The following is a 24,236-nucleotide window of genomic DNA, read 5'->3' as shown; positions in this document are numbered from 1 at the left end:
ATTACACAGAATCCAAACATCATCATCACCAGTATTTCTCCTAGAAGCTTAAAGATATTCGCCATCCATTGTGGAACCCATGAGAATATAGACACAAACCAGCTATCATCCGCAATATCTTCTGTCCCAGCTTTCATCTGATTGTGCAGTTTCATCAACAAAATTATGGTCTCTGTCAAGGTCCCATTCTCGTCATCGTGAGAAGGTATGAACCTGCAACATGATGGCCCGATTTTGGCACAAGCTCCTCCATCCGATGCTGTGATCATCTCAAGAACATATTTGTTCTGGGGGGTCATCAGTCTTATGGCCTTCAACTCCTCCCTGATATCATTGAATACCTTTATGGTAGTGTTGATTGGCTGCAGGAACTCCCAGCGAGTAACTTGCAACCACTTCGCATTGGCCAATCATCTGGATCCCAGGCATAAAGATAGTTGTGAAGATTGATATGATATGATATGATAGTTTATTTATATAGCGCCTATACACAATGTGTTTCAAAGCGCTTCAAGGCAAGGGAGGGAACAAGGGAAAATACATTGACATTCTTACAGGCCATGAACAGTAAGGATGTGAATTTAACTATCGTACTCGGCCTGACGACATTTCAGATAGTGCAAGAGCTAAGACATAGATAAGGAAGGGAGGGGGAGAGTGGGAAGGAAATGGAAACAGACAGGCGACTACCGTACTAGGCCTGACGACATTTCTGGTAGAGCCGGAGAAAAACAAAAGGTGATGGAGAGGGGCGCAGAAAGGGAGGGGAGGACCAACACAAGCGACTACCATACTAGGCCTGCCAACGTTTCAGATAGTACTGGAGGGAGGGAGGGACAGTAAGGGGATGGGGGAGAGACAGACGAGGTTGCTATCAAACTAAGTCCATGGACAATTCTGATTGAAGCAGTCTTGCTGAACAGTCTGTGCTCCTATGGAATAGCATCTAAGGCTTCTATTGATTTAGCTGAAAAATAGTTTGAGAAATTCGAATGATCTTCCCCTCCTCAAATAGGCATCTGCTTTTGGAAATTTACCAATGTTCAGGTCACTCTGAGGAATCACTAACACTGGAACATGGATCAATACCAAGAAAATCCTCCCCAATCTTTGGGCAGCTTCATGTAGGCTCTGGACCCACAAGCCCAATAATGATCCATCAGGATGACTGTCACTTCCTTCATGCCTGGTACATCAATAATTCTGCCACACTGGTGATTTTCTCCAACCTTCCTTGTACATTATTTCTGAAACACAAAGATGCACTCTTTAAAGGTAGTATCTGTAATGGTCCTCATTTGTCGTTGACCCATGTCAACAATTTCATAATCTTCGACCAGTGATCCTTGCATTCATTATCTGCAGTGTCTATAACTGGCTCAAAATATCCAGCTAATGCTGCTGCTTTACATGCAATCAGTCCATCAGCCCACACTTCTTAAGTCAACACTGTTCCTTTGATTTGCAATTGACCTCTTTCCCAGCATCTCTGTATTTCTTCTTTATTCTAACCTTGACAATTTAGCATCTTGTTTTGTTCCTTTGTGATTCCTGCTCCATTTGTTCCAGGCTGTTCATATCTGATTATCCAATTCCTTGTTTCTGGCTTCTCCCTTGTCTTTAGGTCTTGCACATAATTATCTTCTTTTTGAGATGTCTCTTTTGTTATCCATACCAGGGATGCTGTTCTACTTTGTAACTGTCCTCTTGTCTGGCAGAGTGCGAGATGCGTCAGCCAAGGAACTCTTTGCACTGGTACTTCTGTAGCTATGAATTTCTTAGAGGTTCCCATAGCATATGGTATCATTGAACACACATAGCATCTCTCCTTAGATGTTCTCTCTCCTACCCTTCTCATGTGCTAATACCACATGTTATTACCCACGTGTACTGAATTATCTAGATATGTGTTGATCCCATCATTGTCTTCTTCTGCACTTCTCCTGTATCTCCCTCTCAAAATATTAGCAGACCATGGAAACAATTCTAAAGCAGCCTTATGATGAGATGACAACACAAGGGACCTCGGCTCATCTGTAAAGGGCAAATCTACAAGAGTTCCTGGAGTGGGGAGGATCAAAGGGACTTCTGCCTTGTTTGGAACAATGAGACCGAAAAGGTGAATCAGAAGATACAGAAAAATGCAAAGCATGATAGTGCAAATGTATATCATGAACCAACATATTAATCCCCACCACTTGTGCCACTCTGGAGTTTCTTGCGCTTTCTTATTCTCTGAAATCGTACCTGCTTCAAAATTCCTCATTTATACTGCAATTTAAGGAAGGAAAAAACACTATACTCTGGTAACTGTACTGATTTTGGTAGCTGAAGTAATTCCTCTACTATTGCTACAAGCAGCTTTCTTATTACAGGGCCATATTTAGGATCCTGTATAAAAATGTGGATGTCCACATCTCTCCTGACAAGAGCAGGATAAGCTTGAAGGGTAAACACAAAAACAGCAAGTGCGAGTCTGTGAGCATCCCCTTCTGACAAGACCATAGATTCAGCCAAATAAATATTCTAAATAAATTCTGATGTATCACGATTATGCCTAAATGACAACACTTGGTTAAGAATTGGAAACGTGAGCAGTACCGTGATTTGTTTCATGCACGGTATATTATCAGATAATTCTGTATAGGTTGCACAATCATGTACATGATCACTTTGTCACTGGCTCAGCTATAAAGGTGTCAGGATTCACTATTTTACGTCTGACAATTTTAATTGCTGGGTTTGAAATTATCACTTCATAAACAAGAGCTCTCTGGTATGTCAATGTACCTTTACGTTTCTCTAAAATGGCAAACAAAGCATTCTCCACAAAAAGAGTCATAGAACAACCCATTACAATGCTTGTAGACTTCTCAATTGCGAATGTGGCGGCTGCCAATGACTGTTCACGAGGAACGTGTCCCTTCATAACTGGGTCTAGAATCCACTGTAATACGCTAAAGGTTTCTGCCCTAGTGTAGTCCTCTGTGTATGCACTGCTGTCATGACTGTCCCATTCGTGTGCGGGAATAAGAAAAACTCCTCAGCATAAATGTGAATTCCTAAAATAGGAGCTGTACAAATTACGTTTTTCAACTCTTCAAAACCTTCCTCCATTTCCTCAGTCAATTCTATTGTAAACTTTATCTACCTGTGCTTTCATCAAAGCCTGCAAAAGGGGTCTTGTATATGAACTCTAATCAAACACCCAGACTCTAACGTAAATACAAAGTCTCAAAAACTGTTGCATCTGCTTTACCATGTGTGTTTTTGCAGTTTTCATAATCGCCTCAGCTCTCTCATTGTCACCTTCTTTCCTTCATGTGATATCAACTGTCCTATGTACAACACCTCTTCTTGACAGTACTGAATTTTTTCCTTGCCCACCTTGTATCCCTTATCTGCTAGGATAGTCATCAACTGAATCGAGTACTGCCTGCACTCATCATCTGTGGCGCTACAAATTAAAATGTCATCTATGTACTGTATCGCAACACTCTTAACATCAATATTGCCTAAGTCCATCTGTAGGACTCTATTAAAGATTGATGGAGACTCACAGTACCCTTGGGGCAGCAGAGTGTGTTTCAGACGAGTCTGGCAAAATCTAAATGAAGTCAGGTCTTGCAAGTCCATGTGCAACAGGATTGAGAAAAATGCATTTTTCAAATCAATCACTGTGAAATATCATGCTTTTATTGGTATACTACATAGTATTGTCTACAATCTGGTTAATCGTTCTCATGTCCTGTATGAATCTCCATGATCCTCCCTTTCATTTTTTCACAGGTTACACCGCAGTGTTACATGATGATTCTGACGGTACCAGAATACCTTGTTCCATCAGTGCTGAGATAGTCTTAAAAATACCCTCATCAGCTTCTCGAGACATGGGGTACTGTCTTTTACGAGGTAGAACTGCCCCTGGCTCCAGCTTTATCTTGACTTCCCCATCCCCTTTAACAGTCCTACGTCATAAGGGCCTGTGGTCCATACGACGCTTTGCACCTTCTCCACGTCTTCATGAAAAAATGCTGGACGCTGCCGCACTATTACCATTCGCTGTTGGATTTCCGTTTTCTCTATTTTGATCCAATTTTTTAATGCTCATAAAGAACACTACTTCATCATCTGTCGGGTCATCTCTAAACATGTCATCATCAGTTATGTCAGTCAGTCTGTGCCCTTCTTCGATAGCTATCACTGTCCTCTATGATCTACCCTCGTCATCCGTTCCTTCAACCATCGACATTTCCCTTTGTACTATGGCTGCTTCTAATTCTATAGGGATGGTCTGTCCCCCCTCTTCGTCCATATGTATCTGTGGTCGCAGAGCCACTTGCCCTGTGAATGCCAATATAAATTTGCCCACATTCATGTCATTTATTCCAGGAGTGGAACACACTATCCCTTCGTCAGTAAAAGAAATCGTCATGTTAAGTTTCGTCATCAAATCTCTTCCCAAAATGTTAACCAGTGTTTGTCGAGAATACAACAATGGTCTACTATAGAGACTGGTAATTCATCAGTAAAAGGAACTCGACTCGTTGCTCCAGAGAACCCCTGAGCATGCATGGCAATTCCCGACATTAGATGTTTTTCCTCTCATATATACATGAACGAGTAGTCCCAGTGTCTACTAAAAAAGAAAAAGATTTGCCTTCTATTGTCACATCGACCCTTGGTTCCTCTTGGGGGTCTGGTGTCACAGATAGTACAGAACACATCAATTCACCCTGTGAGCTGTCCTATTGTGGATATATGCATACCCCTGTTCCCGTGAAAGGATTCCCTTCCACTAGAGTGGCACCTCCTATTCGAGGTGTCAATAATTGTCCTGTGTTTGCATATTTCTGTGTTTGCATAGGGGTGTGCTGTGACTGCCCTTGTGGTGGATTTGTTTGCACTTTCTGTGGTTGCTGTGCCTGTTGAATTTGCGTCTGTGTTTGATACACCGTCTGATCCTGGGCAAACCCTTCCCTGGCTTGTGAGCTATATGCTGGAGAATAAGCTGTCCCCCCTCTTAGGAATTGGCCATTCTGTACATTCCCTTAGCTCCCACATACACTGGCAATGTGTCCTGTCATCCCACAAGTCCAACATACAGGAGGAGCCCTTTTAATTAGTCATGATTGCACCCATGTCTGATGTGTCGGGATACTATAGTCTAAGAGCCCTCCAAACATCTGCTCTGCAATTACTAAACAGCGCTCCATTGAGCACTGTGTTCTGTGCTGTCACACTTGAATAGCCTGCTCTCTTTCATATGTCACCAGCTCTTTCTCCAAGAATGGCTGCTAAGAGACCCTTAATGTCTCCTATGGCTAACGTATTTCCTCCTGCATTTTTTCCAATTCATAGATCCATTTTCCCACACCCGATGTCAAACTCGGTAGCTTGCATCTTAAATTATCCATGTCCATCTGTGCCCATGGAATATACTGTGGTCTTGCTCCCTCTTTTACCAATAAGGGAAACTACGTAAACCCTAACCCGCATTTGGCTCCCATCATCTGCCTATCTATAGTGGGGACAATGGTTCCTGACCGCTTCTTTCCTGGCAACAATCTTAGCCTATTCACATAAGGTGGTGATTCTCCCTTCTGACTATAAAATTGTCCTCTGGGATGCTCTGGGTATGCTATGGGATCCGGCGTCTTATCCTTGGGCTGCTCGAGATCAGACTATCTTACCCTAGCCCCCGCCCTAAGAGCAGACCAAACCTACCGACACTTCAGACTGAATATCATCAGTTGGTTTAAAGAAAACGACCACTAAACCCATTAATGATACATTACAGACATCCTTCCTCACTAGCCTATACAGTATATTAACTGACCCCGCTTGTATATATTTTTTTCTTGCTTCTAAATGTTGTATAAAATTTGGCTCTACATGTATATAATATCCTATTTTTATCGACCTGTATATACCTCTGACTACCGCCCATTTTGTTTATTTGTGTACAGCCCTGTAACCAAGCTGAGAATTTTCTTGCTGCTTTTCTGCACCCTGATACCCTCGGGTCTGGTGTGCATTATAAATAATAAAAACAAACAAACAAACTATCTTACTTCCTTGTCCGTCTGCAGCCATCTCTTGGGGGCACATGCTCCTCCTTCCTCTTCCCCATAAAGGATTCCATCTCTTCGTCTGACATGTCTAGTCCCCAACTAGTGTGACTCCCGTCCCCTTCACCCTTGTCTAAGCTTAATCTGTTTAGGGATAAGGCCCTATACTGGAAACAGAATGGATTTTCTTCTTCGCTTCGTGCTTGGAAGACTAGGGATTGATCTTCCTTCCCTCGGCTTCCCAATTTGCTACCTTCCCTTAACTCTTGATAGGCTTTATCGATCCTGTCTCCGATACTTCCTATATCAATGTTCTCTTCTAAGGCCACTCTAGATGGCTCTGGCATTGCTCCCTTTACCGGGAGGAACTCTTCCACTCTGTTTCATAGTATTGTAGGACTTGTCTCCATTAGCTCCTTTAGAATACAATTAATATCAAACTCCTGTTGTCTTCTCTTTCGTCCTAATTCTTCATCCATTTCTCTTTGCTTTTTTGCTGCCCATCTATCTCTCTCCTCTTCTTGTCTTATCTCTTCTCTCCTTGCTCCTGCTCTCCTTTCTTCCTCTTCTCTTCGTCTCTGTATTATTGTGTCCGTTAATTTCTGCGCGTCCTCCTCTTCTCTTTCCTTTCTTGTCTAAACCGTTCTTCCATTGCTCTCTGCCTGTTGTCATACTTTCTTTGCTCCTCTGCCCTTTCTTCTTTCTTTTGTTTCTCCTCCTGATACATCTGTTCTTGCCTTTGTCTGCTCTTTCTTTTATGCTCAACTTCCTTTAGTCTCTTTTCTTGTTCTCACTCTTTTCTATCCTGTTCATCCTGATCTTCTCTTTGCCTTAATTCCTCAATGTTTTCCCATCTAGCTTGAGCAATATCTGTCCTCCCATCCATTCGTTCTGTACGAGCGTTACCTCGTCAGCTTTATTATTTTCTCCTTTCCATCTCTTAATTTCTCGTTCTATCACTGTCCATATATTCGATCACTCACTTTTCTCTTCCTTGTCCTGCAAGATCTTAAAGATCGCTTCTTTTCTCTTACTCTCCTCTGGACTGTTGTCACTGCTGTAAGCAGGCGGTTCGTATATCGGATTACTATACCCCATTGCCGCTTTCAGTTCCTTTAAAGGATACAATCCTATGTCTTCCGTACTATCCCATTTTACTTCCAGCGAAGTAAGGGGAGCTGAGGGCTGAAAGTCTTCCTCCTTTCACTGGTTAAGCATCTACTCTTCAGGTGGTGGATTCTCCCTCTCTTCCTGGTACTTCTTCCAGAGCTCTAAAATAGTTAACCTCTTCTCTAACTTCTTTGCCGTGTACGCAGCGTGAAAGTATGTGGTCATGTGTTGCAATACCACCTTTAACAACGATTATCCTTGTGGCCATGGCATGAACATCTTATCTGCCGTGCCTTTCAACCATTCCACACTATACTGTTTGAGCTTGGGCATGTGTTTTGGCAACGTCTTACATAAATGCCTCAGAGGAGTAATATCTCCCATTGTGACGAATCTCAATTGACTGGCAATACCTGCCAGAGTTTATAAAATACCTTTGCCGCTTTTTGATTCTTAAAAACAATAAAAATGAGCATGCTCCAACTATCGCCGCTCAAAGCCTCTTTTTCTCCACTTTTCTCTGTCTACCTCTGGTTTGGTACCAACCACTTCCCTAGATAAATAGTATACCTTCTTAACTTTTTCTCAAATCTCACACAACTGTTTGTGTCGCTCCTCGACACCTTAATTGAACATAAATACATAAACAGACAGACTAGTCGACTCTTTACATAAAAACTTCAGTGATCACCCTCATCCTCTTGCCCCTGCTTAATACCCTGATCACATATTTTAGATTGTCACCATATGCATACCTGTCCTGCACGTAGCCTAGTTTACTCTGATTTGAGTGTGAGACAACCTCTTCTAAAACTCTCTTAAGTTAGGGCTCTTTGTGCATTATATTGCTCTTTCTTTACACAATATTTCCCATTACTCATGTTATTTTTGTTACTTTTTTAAATTATCACAACCGTATCCTCTTAATTTGCCATTCCCCTCAGTTTACTCACCATTCACCCGTCTGGATCGAGGCCTTCGTTATCGTCTCCTCCTCTAATCGACTACTTTCGCCTCCCGTCAGTCCACATTGCCAAGGAGCATACATCACACCATTGAACTCAGGGGGTCCTTAAATCAGTAAGACGTCATGCATGGATGGGATGCAGAATAACTTACACCAAATAATAAAACCGACTCAGGAAGTTGGAAAAAAGTCTCCTCCGACTGTGTTATTATCAATTGTATAAAACAGGGAGTTACAACGGACATCAACAGGCATTCGCTTAGGTTCTCTCAAAGCATTTCATGCAAAATTACATTTATATAGCAACATTTCATCATACGTGATGTCATACTACGTGGCAAATAAAAGAAACCTACGGGGGTGTGATACTCTCAAAGGAAACATCTAAGTATACTTTCTATATTGGGACGGGTTGTGATTGGGTCTTTACAGTCAGGTGGACAACTTATGCCCACCCCTTGTGCAAGTCCTCTTCAACAGTTATTAGGTACACAGTATATTTTTGGCTCTCAAACTATAAGGCACTTGATTATATGGCCCTCTACAATTGGTTGGCAAGCTTGTACCCTTTTGGAACATTCAACTCACTAGCAGCACGTAAGTTGGCACCCCAGGTGTCAGTGGGTGGACTTGACTGTTTCTCCCCACCAATTAGCCCAACATCTCTCATCGCTCATGCCTTCTGCGATTCAGATTGTCTTTGAACTTGGCCTTGAAAACTATCCTTGCTCCTGGGAATATAAGGCAGTAGAGGCACACTCTTATCACAGTTCTGGTCTGCACGCCCAACTCCTATTTCCATCCTTGGCTCACGTTACTGAAGACCGTATTTTGGCCTGTTTTGCAGCATTTAATTGTCTTTGATGAATAAACTTGACACTCATGGTGTTCTTTCTTTGCACCTTGACACGAGACGATTCAGCTTCTCACGGTTCCTGTTCTTTACAGATAGATAACCAGTTCTTGGGTACTTCATCCTTTCACACCAGGCCAGACAGCTCTTCCAAAAGATACTGTTTCCCTGTTGACTAGGTGCACACCTCAATTTACTTAATTATGATAGTAATAGGTTTTATGAAGTTTGATGGGGTGCAAGGGAGATTAACCAACCCTGACACTAGGTGGTATATACAATGCAAAACAACAGATGTACACAAACTTGTGGAACCCTCCCGTCCCTTGCACACCCTATTTGTGTTAAGGAACTACAAAAAGATTTATTTTATGTAAGAATTTAATAAAATGTAATGAAAAGATGTAATTCTTACGATTCAATTTAAACAAAATTATTCAAAATTGTTCATGAACATGAGATATATTTCAACATATATTCAATTTCTGTTTCTCATAACATTAGTCCAACATATGATTTTCTGAAAAAGTTGTTCCAACAATAGCAATTTATTTAGACAATTGTGTAAAATTAAAATATTGATTTCACATAGATTTGCTTGACGCGTTTCGGGAGTGTAATCCCTTCCTCGGGTGCTTTGTAGTTCAATCTTGCCCTTTTACTCTTGCTCATTCCTATAGAGAACTATACAAAACAAATAATCAATTTCTTTTAATTTTGGTTGTGCAGAACCAATGTCTATCTGGAAGGATATATCTTTGAATGCACATAATTGAAAAGATAGAGCAGTTGTGTATAAACTCATCTCCATATACCTGTACTCACTGGACCTTAAGTGGAAGCCCTCTGGGTAAACAATTAGAACAATTTTAAATAAATGTGTTTAAAGTGAATCGTAAGAATTACATCTTTTCATTACATTTTATTAAATTCTTACATAAAATAAATCTTTTTGTAGCTCTTTAACACAAATAGGGTGTGCAAGGGACAGGAGGGTTCCATAAGTTTGCAGACAGCTCTTCCAGGCCTTTCCATGCTCTTCATTTTGCTGCGACACAGCTTTCCAAGCCTTCCTTTATGTGGGTTTGAGCTTACTAAATATGCGACACTGATGTCCAGAATTCTATATAATGGCGGCACCGCCTGCAGTCCCTTCACTACGTATAGCTAACCTTAAGATCACTTAGTCTACTTGCATTGCTGCATCTGTACAGTTATAAAATGGCTTCTATTTTCTGTAGTGCTCTTCATACGTGCAATCTTTTTTCCGCCTATGAAAGTCTACTCGATCCTTTATTTCGTCATCAGATTCCTTAAAGTCTATACATCCCTTTCTTCAGCCACTCTTCTTAGTGTCCACTCTTCTTAGTGTGTCACGTTTGCTTTTTGTGACGTCACCACTTCTCTTTTTTCTCATCTTCATATTCCTTTGGGGTTCGCTACCGGCATACATCACATAGGCTTTCTTAATGGACACCTTTTCTCCAAGGCTCTGAGTGGAATAGGCACCATCACTGGCGTCGTGCATGTCGTGATTTCTGGCTTCCAGCATACAGGAAGGATGGGGGCGGGACTTCCTGCAGAGGCGTTCACCGGCTCCTCTTCACTGTGCAAATATCACACTGTGAGTAGCAGGGAGTGAGTAGCAGAGGAGAAATACTGCAGTGCACATTACCAAGGAGCAAATGTCACACTGTGAGCAGCAGAGTGGAAATGCTGCAGTGCACATTCCAGGGAGCAAAGGTCAAACTGTGAGCAGCAGGGTGGAAATGCTGCAGAGCACATTACCAGGGAGCAAAGGTCACACTGTGAGCAGCAGAGAGGAAATGCTGCAGTGCACATTACCAGGGAGCAAAGGTCACACTGTGAGCAGCAGAGTGGAAATGCTGCAGTGCACATTACCAGGGAGCATAGGTCACACTGTGAGCAGCAGAGTGGAAATGCTGCAGAGCACATTACCAGGGAGCAAAGGTCACACTGTGAGCAGCAGAGAGGAAATGCTGCAGTGCACATTACCAGGAAGCAAAGGTCACACTGTGAGCAGCAGAGTGGAAATGCTGCAGTGCACATTACCAGGGAGCATAGGTCACACTGTGAGCAGCAGAGTGGAAATGCTGCAGAGCACATTACCAGGGAGCAAATGTCACATTGTGAGTAGCAGAAAGGAAGCAGGACCTGCACGTATCACGACGTACCGTAGTAATGGAGACTATTTCATGCAAAGGAGGAATTGACTGGCACTTAATAGCATTCATCTGGCATTTGAGGCAGAACCTGACATATGATGGCAGCACCTACACATGCAAGACTCTACCTTAGATTATATGGTGACCATTCCATTCCAGACACATGAGCCATTAAGTGGCACGAGAAGGCATTGCTGAGGCATTTGAGACCCCATTTGCTATATGATGTTATGTTATGTTAATTGGATTTATAGCGCGCCAAAGCCCGCAGGCATCCAGGCACCGAGAGACAGATATAGGATAGGAAGCTGGGCGATCATCCTAATAAATCAGCATTGTCTTCAGCTGTTTGCGAAAGGCGAGATGGTCCTCTGTCTTTCGTAGCTGAGATGGGAGAGCATTCCATGCTTGAGTACCCTGAACATGGAAGGCCCGCCCTAGGCCACGAGATCTTATTATCCGCGGCAATGCCAACAAGATGGCAGCACCTGCACGTGCATGACTGTTCCTTAGATATGATGGCAATTCCAGACATATGAACCCTTAACTGGCACTCAGTCGTAGTTCTGAGACATCTGGGTCCGCACTGCACGTGTAATGTTATGCAAAGTGCTCTTGCATAGTGCAATGTTTGACACGTGGCAGCCTCGTGGTGGGGGATCGTGTCAGAGCGGGGCACAGGGAGGTCATTGGGACTAGAAGGAGAGTCAAGATGCAAACACTTATTGCACAATAGCAGTGCCTTTGGTGCAAATACATGTTTTCATGCAGCCAGTCACAAATGGACTGATTTACTATTTGTGAGTCAGTTGCATTTTGCGCAGGTGAAATTTGTGGGTGGTGTAATTCCACTTGAAGCTGCTAAGCTATCTTGTGAATTGGCCCTTAGAGCTCCCATCTCTCCTACACGCTGTATTGGAATGACATGATGTCTCACAGTCTTTAGGTGTGAGTCACACAGGTGATGGGGCTTTTCCCACAAACTGCCTGCAAAGTGTTGCTTAGTTTAAATAGCCTGATTTGTTCACTTCTTCATACCCCACCAGGAGCAAAACAGCACATGTCTCAAGAGAAACTGACTGAGTCAGGCACCTGCGCCACCTGGCACATTCTTGACATCATGAGTGCAATTGGCCATTTTGATGCCAACTTGTTGCTCACTGCAGAGCCTGGGGCAGTGCTCTCGCTACACAAAACGTGTTTAGTTCTGTTGCCCAGATATATAGAATATTGTGTAGCGGCGTCAGAGCTTTTGTTTGGTGTGACTTCTGTGTTCTTGTGAGCATATTTTGAGTAGATCACATACATGTCAAAGAAAATGGGGTTTTAATTATTTAACAAAATAAAAGTTTTGTTATATTTCCCACACGGCCAAGAGTGAATGCATGACGAAGCCCAGAGTATATTATGCCCTGTACCTGTGCAAACTCGAACTATCTCATTAATTTTAATGATATAGACGTACATGGGACTAATCTGTGCTGCAACCTTTGTCACTCCAGATGAGTTGGACTACAGCTCCCATCTGCCCTAGCCAACATAGTCAATGCTGAGGGACTTTGGGAGTCATAGTTCAAAGTATCTGCAGAGCCACAAGTTGAAGAACCTCTAATCTTTCCCCTTTCCTGCCCGTGTGATTAATTGTCTCTTCCACGAGCTCTTATTGCGCCCCTGCAGCACGTTCTCTTTCCCGCAGTCAACAGAACGAGTGTATGGTTCTTTATGCATAATCCTGAATGCAAACAGATAAAATGGCTAAATACCAAATGCAAAAGGTCAAATCGCAAGTTATAAAATTGCTATGTTAATATAAGAAAAAGAAAAACGAAAAATGAAAAGATAATCATATTGCGTATGTATATAGCGCTGTACGACAGACTCCTCCAGCATCTAAGCATTTTATTAAGCAGTGTTAGTTATGGTATAACGTCCTTTCATCGACGGTAGTCATTTCGATGGGCTTTTTTCAGAGTATTTTTTCCCGAAAAAACTCATCAAAATATATAGGGGGGTTGGGAAAGTTTATATGAGCGGTTGGGGGTAGAGGAATAGTTAAAATGGGATGCGGGACTTGTGGGGGGATCCACCCCCAGAAAAAAAAGAAAAAACAATTTCGGTGAGTTTTTTCCAGGAAAAAATACTCATAAAAAACCCATCGAAATTACGGCCGTCGATGAAATAACATGGAACCGTTATTATTACCCTTGTTTGCGGTATTCAATTCATCAGCTACCGAAGGACGCAAGGTTGTCCCTGCCAAGGGATTCGAACTCGCAGAGAACAAGCTGCCTTCATGTCAGCTTTTCCTATGTAGCTACCCACTCTGTGCTTCAGGGGTTTCGAACATGAAAAATGAAATTGTCATGTTATCTGTTTTTTTTCAAACACATAATTGATCGCCTAACCTCTGCCCGGTTTACCTGTACCCATTCTGAACTGTCTACCTTTACATGCTGCTAATTTCATTGGCTGCCTCCCCTCCCCCCTTGCTCCTTTTGTTATTTTACAATTTTACTTTTTTGTTTACTCGTCCTTTCCAAATTCGAGATTATATGTTTTTTTCTTAGATTTGTACTTTCAACCTTTGAGCCATGTCTCCTTTTCCTTGTACATTTTGAATGGTAGTGGTTGCATAAGCCAGTTAACAGGGAGGTTGTAGGAGGGTCCCAAGGCCCGAGTCAGGGTCTACATTGTGACCATCCAGCCTCCTGGGCTATAACATTTAATCAGAAATCCATCCTGCGGGCGAGGCTCCCACTGCATTGGCGGGGCCCCCGCCTGCAGGCTGCACTTCTGATCAATACACTCGCATTGATTTCCTGACGGGAGACTCGCAGTCGGCCCTGCTCTCTTCTCTCCTCTCTCGCAGCTAGCTTCCCCGCTGCTCCCGCTCTGCCAGGCCGGGAACGTGGAGGACGCATCGGGGTGTCTGTCATCTGTGTGGCGCTGCACGCCGTAATGCCGGCTTTCCTCTCGCGCAGGTGATCACGCCGTTCCGCAAGCTCATCCTCTGCGCCGAGAGCCGGAAGGAGATGGAAGACTGGATCGGCGCCGTGAAATCCGTCCAGAAGTGGGAGATCCACGAGGTAGGCGTGCTGTGGCGCTGCGGCTCTGATGCGACGTGCATGCACTGTGTTATTATTATGCGCGTGCCGCTGAGCACAGATTGATTGATGGCGTGGCAATGCAACTAGAATCCAGAGCAGGGGGGGGGGTGTGCTGGTGGGCAGCCCGGCTGAGAGATCACCACACAGACCCAACTCCACTGAGTGAGGTGATAATAAATGTATCGTGAAACAGCCACATCCTCCACCCAAAGAAGCTGTAAAATGCGTTATCACCGGCAGGAGAAATCCGATTAGACTGTCTTAAAAACGAGCAACTGTGAGTGGAGTGGGTCCCAGCTGGTAAACGGGGTCTCTGCACTTTCGCCAATCCTTATACTTTGAAGCCCATCCATTCTTCTTGCATTGTGAGCAAGGACTTTCTTCACAGCCCCAGGGAGCGGTGGCGCCCCCACTATATTTGGAACTGCCTTTAACTATTGATTGGGAAAGCCCCTAGCGACAAGGCCGGCTTAGCCACCCAAACAGTGCCAGGCCATTCGTTTGCTGGTGTTGTATTGTACATGTGTACTTTGTAGAGTGGGCACAGTGCCAACATTTGAAAGTTTGAGAATAATGTTGAATAGCTTTAATGTTCGCAGCAAGATTTTCCTGGAGCAAATGTATATTTGGGATGGTCCCAGACTTCCAGATGAACTTTTTGTGTCTTTGTTGAATGTTCTCAGTGGTTGCTGACCTCCTCTTCTGTCTCCTAGTATACTTAATACCGTGCTCAACCCACCTCTAGAAAGGGATGATTTCGCTTTTGACTCTGGGCCTCATTACGAGGTTGGTGCTAGTCATGTCGCTATTATAGCGCCATGACTAGCACCAAAAACGGGACCGCGTGCCCCCTCGTTCAATGGGGACTTACCAGTCCAGTCCGACCTTGGCGGGACCGGTAAGACCCCATTGTAAAAGCCATTCCCCATTCCCATTTGAGCCCCCATAGGGCTCAATGGGAAGGGGGAAGGCGTCAATACGGTACCGCAAATTGCGGTACCGTTATTGACCCCAGTATCCCTTAACGGGTCCCGTCCATAACGCCTGCTAAAACCAGGCGTTAAGGGAGGGACCCGCTAAGGGACCTCGGAATAGGGCGCAAAGGGATTACGACACCAGTGTCATTACCAGTGCCCGGTATCCCTTTGCGCCCACCTCATAATGAGGCCCTCTGTGTGTTAAACAGCATAATATCCTGCAATATGTATGACTGTTGCCTCAAAGCTTCTTCCGCTGCATTTAAAGCAGTGTCCTGATAGCACTAATTAGCTGAATGGCAGCATCTCTACACTGTGGGCCTGAGTTATGGAATGTTTTGCACGGTGCAAAGTGATATTTCACTGGTGCAAAGTGACATTGCACTGCCAACAAACATTCTGATCCATGGAGCAATGTAAAGTGTATTTTTGCACAGTGCAAAGTCAATTTGCACTGCAGAAATACACTTTGCACTGCTCCACCCCGATTCATGGAGCAGGGCAAGTGCATTTGTGCAATGCAAAGTGACACTGCACTGCAAAAATACACTTTGCACTGCTCCACCCCGATTCATGGGGCAGTGCAAGTGTATTGGTGCAATGCAAAGTGGAACTGCACTGCAAAAATACACTTTGCACAGTTGCATGAATCAGGGTTTGTGTCGGCAGTGCAAAGTCACTTTGAACCGTGCAACAAATTCCATGAATTCCCTGTGTCTGCATCCCTTCTCGCACGTTGTATGATATCTAATGCAGACAATGTCAGGGGCTTCACAGGGATGGGTTCTGGTCTTGGAGGCACATGTTGCAATCCAGCCCATCTCTGCGGTCCTAATGAAACCTGTAAGGCCATGCTGGTTCGAACGCCAAACAAAAGCATCATTATGTTGCCATTCTATAAATCGGTAGGCAACATGCAGAGCTCCATGTGTTTTGGCCTGTGTCTCCCATGATCCCTCACCACTGACTAAGCTGGCTAGGGCTGATGGGAGTTGTATGCCAATACATCTGGATGGCTGCAAGCTGCACACCACTGCTATAGATTCTGAGGAAGCCTGCATACATCATCTGGGGAGCAGAGCGACTAACGGGAAGCACTCACCAAAGAGATACCCCAATCGTGTTCCACAAGGGTCCTGACAAGGTGTGCTCACTGTGGCAGCCTGGCTCCAAGTAACACTTAACAAAACACTAAGGGCCTGCTTCTTGGAATTATTTGCACGGTTCAAAGTGACTTTGCACTGCTGAAAAGTGACATTGCACAGCGGACACAAACCCTGATTCATGGAACTGTGCAAAGTGCATTTGTGAAGTGCAAAGTCAGTGCAAACCCATTTTCTACTGCAAAAATGGCTTTTCTCCGACTTTGCACTGCACAAATACACTTTGCACCGTTCCATGAATCAGGATATGTGTCGGCAGTGCAAAGTCTTATTTCAGCAGTGCAAAGTCACTTTGAACCATGCAAAATATTCCATGAATCAGGTCCTAAGTCTTACAAGGCGACAATTGGTATAACTCCAATATCTACCCTATTAATAGATCCAAAAAAAAGTTGGTGTGGTTCCAGGATTTGATACATTTTCTTGGTCTAACAAGAAGTCATTTTACACTGCACAAACTGGTAAAGCCATGCAAACGGCTTTTAGGATGAAATGGATATATTGAGTCTTCAGAACCTCTCAATTCTGTGTAACGCAAACGAAATGTGCACATGCAATCTTTTGGCGCAATGGAAAGGAAACTCAAAAAAACAATTATATGTGAAGCCAAAATGTGAAGCCAAAATGCAGTCCTAGGAGCCTTGCATCCGCAGTCAATTGGGGCAAGGGAAACCACCAGATACAAACAGTAAACAGAAAACATAGTAAAACGTGCATTGAAGCCAAATGTGCAGCTCTGTGGGGCATGCATGTGCAATCATTGGGCGCAATGCAAAGAAAATATAGTAAAAAGTGTATTGAAGCCAAATGTGCAAGTCTGAGAGGCATGTATGTGCAATCACTGGGCGCAAGGCAAAGAAAACATAGTAAAAAGTGCATTGAAGCCAAATGCGCAGGTCTGCGAGGCATACATGTTCAATTATTGGGCGCAATGCAAAGAAAACATAGTAAAAAGTGCATTGAAGCCAAATGCGCAGGTCTGCGAGGCATGCATGTGCAATCATTGGGCGCAATGCAAAGAAAACATAGTAAAAACTGCATTGAAGCCAAATGTGCAGGTCTGCGAGGCATGCATGTGCAACCATTGGGCGCAAGGCAAAGAAAACATAGTAAAAAGTGCATTGAAGCCAAATGTGCAGGTCTGCGAGGCATGCATGTGCAATCATTGGGCACAATGCATAGAAAACACAGTAAAAAGAGTAGTGAAGCCAAATGTTCATGTCTGTGAGGCATGCATGTGCAATCATTGGGCACAATGCAAAGAAAACATAGTAAAAAGTACATTGAAGCCAAATGTGAAGGTCTGTGAGGCATGCATGTGCAATCATTGGGCGCAATGCATAGCAAACATAGTAAAAAGAGTAGTGAAGCCAAATGTTCATGTCTGTGAGGCATGCATGTGCAATCATTGGGCGCAATGCAAAGAAAACATAGTAAAACGAGTAGTGAAGCCAAATGTTCATGTCTGTGAGGCATGCATGTGCAATCATTGGGCGCAATGCAAAGAAAACATAGTAAAAAGAGTAGTGAAGCCAAATGTTCATGTCTGTGAGGCATGCATGTGCAATCATTGGGCACAAAAAAAGAGCAAACAGTGAAGCAAAGCATGCAGGTGTGGGATGCCTGCAAGTGCAAACATTGGGGGCAATGGAAAGAAACCATAGAACAAACAGTAAAATGCTTAGCCCAACATGCAGGGCTGCAAGGCTTACTATTTTATATCCTCACCACTTCTAAATACTGAACCACAACCCAGTACTTTATATCATAGTTTCCTTCTGAAATTTCTTTCAAAGAGTGGAATGTCAGAGCAGAGACCAAGTTCGATGCCTTGAGACCATCTTCAAATGTTCTGAGTAGCACACCTGTGACAGTCCTCATGCCTTCGATGCAAATTCTGAGGAACTGCCATCTGGCAACTCCGAAAAGACCTGACGTAAAAAAAATGTTTATTAGCACATATAAGTATGTGGGTAATTCCATCTCCAAAAGGGTAATCTGCAAAACAAAGCCCCCTTTCGTCAAATCTGTGCCAAACACATAGTATACTTGTGTCCTGCATCAGTAGCCTGAATCACAGTATCTGCTCTACTCATAGTGTAGAGCAGGTTCAAAGGTCACAAGGTGCCCACTCGACAGCCACAGCCAAGTCTCTGCAGCGCAGGTGCAGCATATAAGATATACCCCCCATACAAAAACTATGATGATCGTAAGTAACTTGGGCTGATGGCAGGGTAAACTCTAAATAAAGGCTATTTCTGGGTTTAGGTAGAGTGCATGGTACTACTCAGTTTGATGGCTGTCAAATCCCAATTGTTATCACACATGTGTCAGCTTCTTTGAGTCAGCTCTGCTGTGGAAGGTGATGTGTATTCTGGACAGCTGGGTGTCGCCCGCCAAATAGCAGGACAGGAACCTAGAGGGCGGGGGCTCCTCTTTTATCTCTTTGTGAGGGCAGTAACACCCTCCACCCGAGACAGCTGCACAGCAGGCAGCTGTCCTGGGCCCAGGCATCAAAGGAGCACAACCATTCAAAAGGACTACCCTCACACCAGGGTGCTGCAACTCTAAAGGCTTTTGTTCTTAGTGAGAAGGGAAGGGTTGGGATTATTATAGGCAGTAGTGCTCTGCTCAATGGAAGGAGACTTCCACCATTTTGTTTCTCTCTGTCTCTCCCTCTTGCCTGTCCCCTCCACTTTCTCTTGAGCAAAGTACTTCAGTGTGATATTAGAAGGGCAAAGTCTACTCCGTTCAAGAGCAGGGATTGGACCAATAAGGCAAGCTAGCTTTAGTCCAATCACCTGGGCACAAGCCTTTAAAAGCAGGGGTCATCCAACAGATTCTCTCAGATTCTTTAAGGCTGCAGCTTTGCTGTGAAACTCACTGAACTTCCTTTGGGAATGTTGTACTTTCAAAAGCCCTCAGCCTGAGGTGAAGAAGGAGCAGTTGTAAGCGATATTCAATCAACACTACAGCTAAGTCAATGCCTAGTCTGGGATGCTGAGGAAAACCCTTATTGATGTATTTTTATGTCCAGTTCAGTACTCTGGATGACAACCCTTGTATAACACCCCCCTCTTAGAATCCCCCTGACCCCACTGAGCCAAGAAGTAGGTTTGTTTTGCAAATTAAAAGGCTTATTTGAAAATTTAAACAATATATATATATATATATCACTTCTATAAATAAATTGATAATGGATATTACACTTGTGAATATGAGCAATAATCAGCAAGAGGTAACTTATGAATAGGAACAGAAGAATAAGGTGGGAAAGAATGCTTTGTATGGTTCAAGGAAACACAATGATGAATGAAATGCAGTACAGAAAATAACTTGATATGGCTTCAACAAAAGACAATGTCATCACTTTTCCTTGACTATCCACCCCCCCCCCTATGCAATGTAAGAAATGGAAGGAGAGCACACAGTCTTCAAGAATCCCAACAAAATGCAATACGAAATGCAGTTCCCCCCCAGCAAGCTTAGAGGAAAACAGGTAGAGGTTTGAAACACAGGCCCAAAATGCTTTGAATGTGATGACAATGAAGTGAGAAATGTGCTAAAAATGCTTTTAATTCCCTCTAGAGGTTCAGGGTGGGTGATATCTAGTTTATATTAGTTCAGGCTCGCTTTAGCAATGCTCTATGTGTAACCAGCAGGTTAAAACGAATTTTAGCAAAAGGAAAGCAAGAAGCTGCTGATTTTTACACGTGGCTGAAATTGTGCAAAATGTCAAATTGCAGCAAATTTACTCGTGCGCGTCGAGCGTAATTACGGAGGCACTATAAGGAGGAGGAAGTCGATTCTTAGCTTTAAGATGAAAGTTAAATCTCGTTCCTAGCACAAACGGTTCCGGAGATACGGACGATTTCGTGAAAGTAGTTTTTCGGATTTGAAATTTGAAAGCTCAGAATGACAGATGACAGTTCTCAGTTTTAAAGATGACAGAATGACACGATTCTAGGAGGCAGTTCTAATAGGCTAAAATAGTTTGGATTAGATTATTTTAAACTAAGAGGTTGGTTTTGCACAGTGAGTACTCACACTATATTTTTTAAATAAGCCGTCAAGGTCTGGTCAGGTTGGATGGGACTTCTGGCGGTTCTGAACAGCAGTCTGGTCTCTGGTTCTGCTCTCAGCACTGCACAGGTCTGGTCTCCCTGGATCTCTGGTCTCCCTGGATCTCTGGTCTCTCTGGATCTCTGGTCTCTGGAGGTTGATGGATTTGAAGACTGTAGTCTTCCGGCAAAGCGTCCCGCAAGAAAGTGGAAAGTGCATTCCCTACCTGGGTTTCAGTGGCCCTTTTTATGTGTTTTGAACATGGGTGTGTGCCTGGGCCTAGCTAAGCCTGCCCCTCTCACTTATCATTGGCCAAGCTTTCCTCTCTCCCTTGATTGGGGGGAAGAAATGGAGTGTCCGAGTGATGCTGTAGGTTTTATGGTCAGAGGAACCTCCCCTTGTCAGATTGCACACACATCTATTTCTGATCCAAATACATATTTATCTATGTACCATTTTTCTCATATTATAGGTCCAGTTAACATATTTTCTGTAGCACCAAACCATCCGATCCCTGTCTTTGTACGATGTCGTGTCTACTGAAGACAGAATTCTCCCCTTTTCATCCAGATAACAACCTCTAAACCTTTCCAGATTTTACACAAATGTGCACCAGGGATATGGGTTTCAGATGATAAAGTGTCAGATTTTTAAAATGCAGACATTTGGAGTAACAACCTTTTTTTTCCGCTACTATCCCCAGGAACATACCACAGGGTCCTAACACCTCTTAAAATGTGCACCGAAAAATCACAAGAATAATGGTATTATTTATATAATTTTGACCAGTCCGCACTATGAGTTATCTATCTTTTTAAAATTATGCCCTGGTCAAAAAGGGGTGTGGCTTCCCACATCACATGGTGGAATAACTGGTTTATCCACTTCCCCCAAGCTCAGCTTGCTAGCAGAGGCACTGCCCCTCCCAGTTTCTCCCAAGAGGAAGCCACTTTACGGCCCCCCCAATATAACATTTGCCTGAGCCCAGGACAGGGCTTTGTTCAACCTCGTGCAGTCTGCAGGTCCCCTCCCTTAATTCAATCAGGGAGGTGTTGTCTCCTTTTGGTGGGGCCAGCAGGATGCAGCCAGACCTGGGAAGAGTTGTTGAGCCAGTTCAACTCCTGTCGGGGGTAGTTGTCAGGCAGAATTCAGCTAAATGTCACTTTAGTTCCCAGTTTTCTACATTCAAATCCAACTTACATGCAGCTATTTTTTATATATACATTAAATAATTACTTCCTTCAAGTCTTTTCAGAATATAGTTTTACATTGTATCCACCTCTTAGCAAGTCTTTCCTTGGCCTGGTTTCGGTTCATTTGTCCAGTTTTACACAAAAGTCTGGTGGTTTTAAAATGCCGGCTTTCTGATAGTGGTGAGCACCGGTACTGCATCCATTTTTGACATTAAGAAAATGAATTCCCCACAGTTCTGGGTTGCTTTTGGCAATCAGCATTGCCATTCCCAATGGTTTCAGGCTACTGTGTGTGTAGCCCAATGGTGGTTTTAGGCAGTGCCCTCCTGTGCTCACAACATAGGCAAAAATGGGTGGCAGCCTATTCTTCATGTTTTCCCTGTGCACTCTCTGGGGAGTTCTGGCCATCATGATGTTTTCCATGCCAGTACTGCACAGTTTTATGGTAGGGCTTGGATGCATGGGTAAAATCATCCCACAAGCCCCCCCTCTTGCGATGGACATTCTGATCTTTCACTGATGGAACTCGCAAGATCTGGGATGTTCGCCTCATCTTCTTCCAATTCCGTAGATGGCACAGTTCAGCATCTTTTCCTCCCTCCAGTCGATCAATCAGTTCTCCTTGCTGGTCCTGATGAGAGGATTGGGCGGTACCCCGGGCCCCTCGGATCTTCGCTCCCGGTCCCCAGGTCGCCTTCCATGGTCAGTCTCCATGGTTTCATCTCTCCTAGGATGATAAATCAAAGCAGCAATACACATTCCTAGACATTTTTCCATCACTATTAATGGTGTGGCGAACATATACATTTTATAAATCAGAAGATATGAACATATACATTTTCTTTTTTTAAATTAGGAGACAAGAGCATATATATATAGAAGAATCACAGAATTTTATATGCTATATGTGGAATATTTTAGGGTTGGAACTGAATTACTCTGGAGTCGCCCCCTCTGGGATTCCAGTGGATTCCTCCAGTTGTTGCAGAGTGTGCCTGGGATGGCAACACTTCAGCTGATTAATATGGACCCACTTATCTTCCCCTTCCACCAAATTACCTTTGGGTATGCGGATTTTGTAGGCAACAGGGGAGATCTTGTCTATAATTTCAAAGGGTCCCTTCCATGTAGGCAAGAATGTTCGCTGTTTGGCCTGGTTCCTTTGGAAATTGTATAGATAGACCCGGTCTCCCACATCATATTCCTTCCGGGTGGTTTTCAAATCATAGTGCGTTTTCATACTCTCAGCTGATCTTTCTAGATTCCGCTGAGCATAGGCAAAAGCATGTTGGAGGTGTTTCCTTAAATTCTCCACATACTCATGAGTTGTGGAGGCATTTATGAGTGTCTGCTCTTGGGTCCTGTAGAGCAAATGCTGGGGAAGCACCATCTTGCGTCCGGTCATCAACTCAAATGGTGACATTTTAGTTGCAGATGAAGGGGTAGATCTGATGGCCATTAGGACCAGAGGTAATCGGATATCCCAACTTGGCCCAGAATCTGCCACAAACTTTTTTAATATGCTCACAATGGTTCGGTTGTATCTCTCTACTGCTCCAGAAGAAGCTGGCCTGTAAGCAATATGTAGCTTCCTTTTGACCCCCAGTATCTCCCACACTGTGTCATTACCTCGCTGGTGAAATGGCTACCTCTGTCTGACTCAATCCTTTGAGGTACACCAAAACGGGAAAAGATGTGGTTAATCATCAGGGCAGCTGCTGTTTCTGCCTTGCAGTTTGGGGCCGGGAGACATTCCACCCACTTGGTAAACAAGCATGTAATGGTCAACATGTACTTGTTTCCTCTAGACGAGCGAATTACAGGGCCTACAAAGTCGATTTGGAAATCTGACCATGGCAGTGTCATCCCCCTCTGTTGGAGAGGCGCACGGTGTGTGAGGGATGCTGGCTGAAATTGTGCACACACAAGACACCCCTTCAAGTATTGGTCGAGGTCCTGCCCCATGTGTGGCCAGTATGCAACCTCTCTTAAGATTTCAAGTGTTGTATGAAACCCCCTATGACCGGCGGTGGCCGCATCATGGCCGTGACTTAACATCAGGCTTCGGAATGAGGTAGGAACCACCCACTGATCATGGCCAGCTTGGGATTTCCTTACCAACAAACCGTCTTGGATTCGGAACATTTTTGGACATTTCATCAACACTCTTAGGTTCTCTTTCCCAATGTAATCGGTATCCGTCAGGGGAAAGTTCTCAGGGTCCTCAAGATGTTGGTAGAACTTACCAATGATTGGATCCCCCTTCTGAGCTCTAATTAAATCAGCATCAGGGGTCTCCTTACTCCATTGTGCAGTTGAAAGATCATTGTGAGCATTTGTCTGGGACCTAGTGATAGCAGTGACCTGGATTTCCCCCAACAGGGACTCTATTTCTATTAGATCCCCTTGGATGGCCCCGGTTTTGGCCAGCTGATCAGCTAAGTCATTTCCAGTTTTGTCTGGTCCCTCTACTTTGGAATGACCCTTGATATTTTTCCAGTAGATGGTCATCCCATTCGATGTGATCAGATCATCAATATTTTGGAT

At 43.8% G+C, this 24,236-nt stretch overlaps 1 protein-coding gene across 7 annotated transcripts in view; it reads left to right on the top strand.

The window, feature by feature from the left end:
• Positions 1 to 24,236, top strand: part of LOC138570086 (diacylglycerol kinase delta-like) — a 1,083,011-nt gene that overhangs the window by 822,765 nt on the left and 236,010 nt on the right. For all 7 annotated transcript variants that reach the window (XM_069648673.1, XM_069648675.1, XM_069648678.1 and 4 more), the window contains one exon: positions 14,169 to 14,273. In XM_069648673.1, coding sequence (XP_069504774.1) covers positions 14,169 to 14,273 — 105 coding nt within the window. The remainder of the gene's footprint in view (positions 1 to 14,168; positions 14,274 to 24,236) is intronic.

The sequence above is a fragment of the Ambystoma mexicanum genome, chromosome 2q (genome assembly GCF_040938575.1).
Source record: "Ambystoma mexicanum isolate Mex_15411 chromosome 2q, UKY_AmexF1_1, whole genome shotgun sequence".
NCBI classification, from domain to species: domain Eukaryota; kingdom Metazoa; phylum Chordata; class Amphibia; order Caudata; family Ambystomatidae; genus Ambystoma; species Ambystoma mexicanum.
This window is presented reverse-complemented; position numbering and strand designations above follow the sequence as displayed.